Source organism: Octopus bimaculoides, chromosome 3 (genome assembly GCF_046866305.1).
Source record: "Octopus bimaculoides isolate indiv1 chromosome 3, ASM4686630v1, whole genome shotgun sequence".
In the NCBI taxonomy this organism is placed as follows: Eukaryota; Metazoa; Mollusca; class Cephalopoda; order Octopoda; family Octopodidae; genus Octopus; species Octopus bimaculoides.
In genome coordinates, this window is record NC_142930.1 from 115,159,636 (window position 1) to 115,167,135 (window position 7,500).

A 7,500-nucleotide genomic window follows, 5' to 3' on the forward strand; every position below is an offset into this window, starting at 1 on the left:
TTATTTAACTAACGAGTTTTTATTTAACTAACGAGTTTTTATTTTCCTTTGTTTTAAGTCGACTGCCAGTGATTTGAAAAAGATTGAGCTGCTATTTCTAGCTGGTAGAATGATCACATAGAGGTTCCATATTAACTAATATGTTATAACCCTTATATCCATTTTAGACATAGCTACGTGGTTAAGAAACTATGTAACATCTTGGACCTTTGAGGATTTCGGATCTGTTTAAATTTCTTTCCACCGTCAGAATTTTTCAAGTTTCCTATTATAAGTGGTTTTGTATGCTGATGACAAAAATAACATTCGTTTTCTCTAGAAATTAATAATTAAAAAGCTACAAGCCTTTAAAGTAATGTAACTTTAGCTAACCAGAAGCCTCTGTTGCCGACGAACCGGCAGTCGAAATTGTTTGCTTCTATGAGAAAGAGCCTAAATCCTTTTTTGAATTAGTTTCTTTACAAAATTACTATGATTTTCGTCCTCAGCATGCAAAACTAGATCGATGAAGAAAATTTGAAAAAATTCTGAGGGTGAAAAGAAATTAAAAAAGATTCAGGATTTCCTAACTGGAAAATTCATCGTTTATTGATTTTACAATTATAATTAAAAAGAAGTAAAAAACCCCCAGAAAATCTAGCGTTGTGAAGAAAATTGAGCGTAAAACAAAAACAAAATCAAAAACCTAATAATGTTTTCCCCCCTTCTTTTCTATCTCTTTGGATTTAATGATGCGAAATTATATACTTCTTAATTACTGTGTTGTTAATGGGATTGTGTAATTCGGAAAACTGTTTGGTTCTGCTATTTTTTTTATCATTAATTCGTAATTAAGGAAAATAACATTGTTATAAGTTGTTTCATTGTTATTTGAATATCAATGTTTAAAACCAAAAATTTTAATATCTTTGTCACTTGTTTTACCGTAGTAAGGTGAAACTGGCAGAATCGTTAGCACGTCGGACAAAGCTTCGCTGTACATCGTCCGACTCACTACGTTCTGAGTTCAAATCCAGTCGAGCACGACTTAGCCTTTCATCCTTTCAGATATCGATAAATTAAAGTACCACTCAAGTAATTGAGTTGCTGTAATCTTCTATCCTCTCCCCGCTGAAATTCTGGCCTAGTATAGATGTATAAGGAGGTGAGCTGGCAGAATCAGTAGAGTGTCGGAAAAAATAGCAAACGATATTTCTTCCTGCTCTTTACATTCTGTGTTCAAATCCCGCTAAAGTTTATCTTTGCCTTTCGTCCTGCTGAGTTTCAAAAATTTACTATTCAATTAGTCCCTCCCACACAGTTGCTAAATTAGAAACAGTTCTCTCACGTCCTACCACAAATAACAGCCAAATCTTCATGAAATATACCCTTCTTTCTTGTATGAAAAAAAAAATCACACAAAATAATATAAGTTTAGATATCATTCAAAAGACGGAATGGTCGCTGTGGAATAACTTTGTTCAAAGTGCCGCTCAGTTAGAACTAAACATAAACTTAACCGCAAAATCTAATTTGCAACTAAGGGAAATAACTCAATTTGCAATACATGAGTTATGTCCCTTATAAAAATAAAGTCGCTTTCAGAGAAACAAATTTATATTGAATTCAGCAAGACGTCGTTTATTTAACGCTGCTGTGGATTTCAGGTAGAGCTCCTTAATTTAACATCCTCTATTATAGATTCCCTTGCATATTTAAATGTATAAATCCACCACAAGTACACACATACACACACAAACGTTCGGTTATCGGTAAATGGATTCCCGTCGATTTCGACGATGACTATTCCAGTCGTTAAATCTTACTGAACAACTTATTCATTGAATCACAAAATCCGTGACCCAGACACTTGTGTTTCCTATTATAAGTGGTTTTGTACCCTTAACGCTATCATTTTGCATTCTACCGTGACGCGTTGTAAAATAAGATTGACTTTTGAGTTACGAGTAGAGTCTATTATGATTGTCTTCAAAAGTTTTCTAGACACCAGTCTCAGTTATCTACCAAGGCCCATCTGAAGCTATGGGAATAGAAAGATGAGAGAGAGAGAGAGAGAGAGAGAGAGAGATAGAGAGAGAGAGAGAGAGAGAGAGAGAGAGAGAGAGAGAGAGAGAAGCTTGTGGGAGAAGACACTCGAAAAGAATGAATACAAGATTTTCCGATTGTGAAGCAAACTTTTTTAATTACGCGAATATGCTTGCATCCAAATATTTTCACGCACACACACACACATACTATATCATAACATAATATATATATGTATATGTATCTATTGTTCTATAAATACTTGTTGTTAGTGATATTTTCTCCTTCTCTAGATGTTTCCGTTTTCTTTTCTGACGAAGCGCTATGCCCAAAACGTTAAAAAATAACCTCTCTTTTTTCTCCATCTATGCTGAGCGTCAAACTATTACATTCCGTGTGCACGTCCTCTTGTTGTTTCGTAATTGTTATCTTTAATGTTCAATTACTGAATTAGTTCACGCTGAAAACGTTAAAATTGCAGCGACTAGGATGCATAATTGCATACAGAGCAATGTGTAATTGCTGCAATTGAAACATATATTGGTCATTGTTATATATGTTGTAGAAAACTCTTTCAATAAAAAATTTTGGATGTGAATAAATCTCCACTCTCGTCTTCGTTTTCAGTTATAGATGCACACACACATATATACATACATACACACATAATATACATACATATATATATATATATATATATATATATATATATATATATATATATATATATATATATATATATCAAAATAAGCAACAGGATATCAAGTAGGGACGCAGTACGACCGTTTCAAGCGACTCCATTTAATTGAGCAATGCAATCATTACATCAATTTAAATGCAATGCCATCTTCAGATGCACAAATAAATAAATAGAATTTTAACCAGTAGGACACATTAATATAATTTTTCTCAAATATGTTAACAGAGCAAGAAGATGGAAGAAATTCATGTTGTCGCTACTGTAGCTAAGAATATATGTGTGTGTGTGTGTGTAGTCTTTTTTCTTTTATTCTTTTACTTGTTTCGGTCATTTGACTGCGGCCATGCTGGAGCACTGCCTTTAATCGAACAAACCGACCCCCTTTGTAAGCCTAGTTGTTATTCTATCGGCTCTCTTTTGCCGAACCACTAAGTTACGGGGACGTAAACAAACCAACATCGGTCGTCAAGCGATGCACACAGAGACAAACAGACAGATAGACACACATGTCCTGATCTAAAACTTTAGACTTCGAATTCCCATTCGTTCAATAATCACACCACACCTCCTTCGAATATCACCACAGCTGGAGAAGACGTAAGGAAGATAACCCCGTCCCTTCTGCAGAACGGACAATTATCTTTTTGCTTACAAAACCAACTGACCATTAAGTATTTCATCCTCCACTTGTAGAGAGGTAATGCGACTTCAGCCATTTGAGTCTGACAAGTCCCTGATACTGCTAAGCGCTTTATAGGAGCGAAGCCAATGATCACTCAGTGGCTGGCCATAATTTCATAATATATATATACATTCTGAGTTCAAATTCCAGCCTGATTCGGCATGGTTCTGAGTTACTGCTCTTATGCCCTAGAATGTGCTTCTTTTTCAGATATATGGACTGCTGACATTATATATATATATATATATATATCATGGTCTTACCGATTTATGATATATTTATGATGATAAATGGTCTTACCGATAAAGGTTTATTTCATACTGAACTACTTGGCAAAATTGTTAATTGTTAATTCTATTATTAATTGACGATTCCCTGCCCTCATTTCTTGTATATTTTCTTGTATATATATATATATATATATATATATATATATATATACACATATATATGTACTGCTGTGATATTCTAGAATGTGCTTCTTTTGCAGGTATATGAATGACTGACTTTGTGTGTGTGTGTGTGCGTGTGTGTGTGTGTGTGTGCTTGTGTGTGTGTGCGTGTGTGTGTGTGTGTGTGTGTGTGTGTGTGTGTGTGTGTGTGAGAGTGTGTGTGAATGTATAAATATTCCGTGTGTTTCAACCTAAAGGGTGTGATGATACTGGGGGCACTGCCAGTAACATCACCTCTTCAATGGTCATTCGCATGTGTTTGGCTTTTGGAGAATGAGCAAGTTTGATACTGCTGCCCTCGTATGAGGTTCTTCTGGGATTTTGGAGAGCAAAAGTTCGAGGTATTTTTTGGAAACATCTATACCCACACTCACCATGTAGATCTCTCAGAATTTTTGGCAAAAGATTATTAAAAAGCTCTGGGACTTTATCCAAAGAATGTCTCAGGACAAGGCCATGAACTTCTGAATAATGGAATATTTTTAGCTAAAACTATAACTCGCTATATTAAAACATTTACTCTTACACTGATGTTCTTTTTTACTTCTGTTTTTTTCAGTATTACCACGTGAAAAATAAAGGTCATACAATATATGTCATAAACAAAACACATTTTCAGCTAAATAATACATCTCTTTCCAGGGCATTATGTGTGCACATGTCTGTGTGTATTCACACATTGAGAATCCAGATAAACTATTTGGTTTATAAACATTATTATATTGTTGTATATTATGCATTGTGGAGGTGCAATGGCCCAGTGGTTAGGGCAGCGAACTCGCAATCATAGGATTGCAGTTTCAATTCCCAGGCCGGGCATTGTATTTATTGAGCAAAAACACTTACAGCTCCACGAAGTTCTGGCAGGGGGTTGTGGAAGCCCTGCTGTACTCTTTCACCACAACTTTCTCTCACTCATTATTCCTGTTTCTGTTGTACCTTTATTTGAAAGGACCATCCTTGTCACACTCTGTGTCATGCTGAATCTCCCCAAGAACTACGTTGAATACACGTATCTGTGGAATGCTCAGCCACTTGCACGTCAATTTCATGAGCAGGCTGTTCCATTGATCAGATCAACTGGAACCTTCTCCATTGTAACTGATGGAGTGCCGTAGTAATGATATGCATTAGCATCATCTAAGTCAGGGGTTTTCAAACTGTGGTCCGCGGACCACAGGGGGTCTGCAAGGACAAGACAGGGGGTCCGTGGACAGCAAATACCTTTTATGGGCAATTTGATTTTATATATGTTTTTTAATCGAAATCTTTTAATTAACAATAAACCTATTTGTTAAATTCTGTTAAATAAATAAATGTAAAAATATATGTTATTTTAAGCAAATATTTATGTATAAATTTCATAAGCATTTATAAGGGGGTAAAGCCTGAAATACAAAGGGGTCCGCAAGTCAAAAAGTTTGAAAACCCCTGATCTAAGTAACCAAAAACTCTGGTTATCAAAACTGTTTGTGCTTTATTCAAATATATTTTGTTCTTTCCTTTTCAGAAATGGGAGAACAAGAACAAGAATGAGAAGCTGCAACAAAATGAAAAATCGAATGCAGCAGATAATCCAGCATTTTCACCAGATGATACAGATCTGGAAAAATATGAAGTGAAACCACCATCTGGTTTAAAAAAAATTGATCCAATGGAAAAATTAGATCCAAAGAAACTTACGGAAGTAACCCATATGTAACAAATATGTTTTAACTAACTCTGTTTTGAAATTCACAATATTACATTCATTACCTTTTCCCTCCTGTATCCATAATAACCTCAATTATGTAATAAGTAATTTCCATAATACATGCATCATATATTTAAACTAACCTTTTTTTTAAAAAAAAACAGAAAACAATATAAAAATCTATTGTGTTCCTACAATAGTATTCTCTTTTGTATTTTCCTCTTTATTTTCTCATATATCACCTTGTTTAAATGTAACCATATATTTTGCTGTACAACCCAACGATAAAATCAAGTTTCAGTAACCATAGTTAATTTTTACTCAACTCAGAAAAGATTCTAGTAAAATTGTCAAAGTACCATACAAAATATCTCTTTGTTATATAACATTCTGACTTCAGTTGTCATCAGTGTCAACTTTGTCTTTTATTGAACTGGAGTTGATAAAAATAAATACCAGTCATACACTGTTAGTGACTTTATATTTCATTTGCTGTGCTTCTCCTCTAAACTTTGTATGCCGGTGCCAGAGTTAAAAACCATTCGTTTTTAGTTCTCACTACTTAATTCTCATTAATTAGTTCTCGTTTAATATAGTGAATTGGCATGTTCATTGGCACTTAAGACAAAATGCTTCATGATTTTCTTTCCAGCCCTTTATATGATGATTTTAAATGCCACTTAGATCGACTTTGCTTTTCATCCTTTCGGGGTCAATAAATTAAGTACCAGTGAAACATTGGGGTCAATGTAATCAACTAGTCCCCTCCCCTGAAAATTTCAGGCCTTGTGCCTTCAGTAGAAAGGATAATTATTATTATTATTGTTGTTGTTGTTATTATTAAGGCAGTGGGGTGATAGAACTGTTAACATGCCAAGCAAAATGCTTTGCAGCATTTCGTTTGTGTTTACATTCTGATTTCCATTTCTGCTGAGGTTGATTTTGCCTTTCATCCTTTCAGGGTCAACAAAATAAGTACCAGTTGAGTACTGGGGTTGATTTAATTGATCTAGCCCCTCCCCCAAACATACTGACCTTGGACCAAAATTTGAAACCATTATTATTATTTTTTTTCTTTTTCCAATTGATTTGTATTTTATTTCATCTTCCGACCAGGTCTCAACCAGAGATCTAAAGCACGTATGTATTAGATGGAGAAAAACTTCCTGAGAATGTAGGTTGATGGTGTCAACACAAATTTTGAGTCACATAAATTGTTGATTTCTCAGGGATTTTGTCACTCACAGTTTTTTATAGGGATATCGCACTTTTGTGTGTTGTCTAAATTTTTGTATAAGAATATCTCATCTCCATGTGCTGTTTACATTTCTATGTACACACCTTGCAGTTACAACATGCCTGGCAGCAACTGTGTTTCATATACAAGGGAAATAGTTCAGCTTCCTGAAATGACTTATGTTGAAAAGCAATTTTCTTTCATTACTTTTTTGTGGTTTCTTAAACCCTGTCTGGTGACGATCTCAGATTTAATCCTTCGTTGTGGGGAGTTTACTGATACTTGTCCTTGATGTTCATTACTCACTGTGAAACTCCTGTTTGTTATTTGCTGCGGAACTCTGTTATTCACTGCCGAAGACAGCAAACTGAAAGAATTATAAGCCCACTGGACAAAATGCTCTGTGGCATTTCTATTAGCTTTGCTTTCTGAGATCAAGTTCTGCCAAGGTGGACTTAGTGTTTCATACCCTTTCAGGGCAATGAAATAAATACCAGTCAAGTACTGAGGTCAATGTAATCGGCCAGCCCCCTTCTCCTCAGTTCCAGGCCATGTGCCTACAGTAGAAAAAAATTAACAAGTTTCATTCATAAAATGTTTCAATTAGTAAAAAAGGAAATTGCTGATTAACGAATTTCAATAATATTTGTAAATTCCATCATAAACATGGTGTTATGACTGTGATGAAGAGACTTCATTCTCAAGGGGCAC

General features: G+C 34.8%; 1 protein-coding gene across 6 annotated transcripts in view; it reads left to right on the forward strand.

Annotated features, from left to right (window-relative positions):
- The window catches only part of LOC106880479 (sodium-coupled monocarboxylate transporter 1), a 176,379-nt gene that overhangs the window by 168,425 nt on the left and 454 nt on the right, over nucleotides 1–7,500 (forward strand). For all 6 annotated transcript variants that reach the window (XM_089349493.1, XM_089349492.1, XM_089349490.1 and 3 more), the window contains one exon: nucleotides 5,370–7,500. This exon is cut by the window's right edge and continues 454 nt beyond it. In XM_089349493.1, the coding sequence (XP_089205619.1) occupies nucleotides 5,370–5,561 (192 nt within the window). In that variant the 3' untranslated portion in view covers nucleotides 5,562–7,500. The remainder of the gene's footprint in view (nucleotides 1–5,369) is intronic.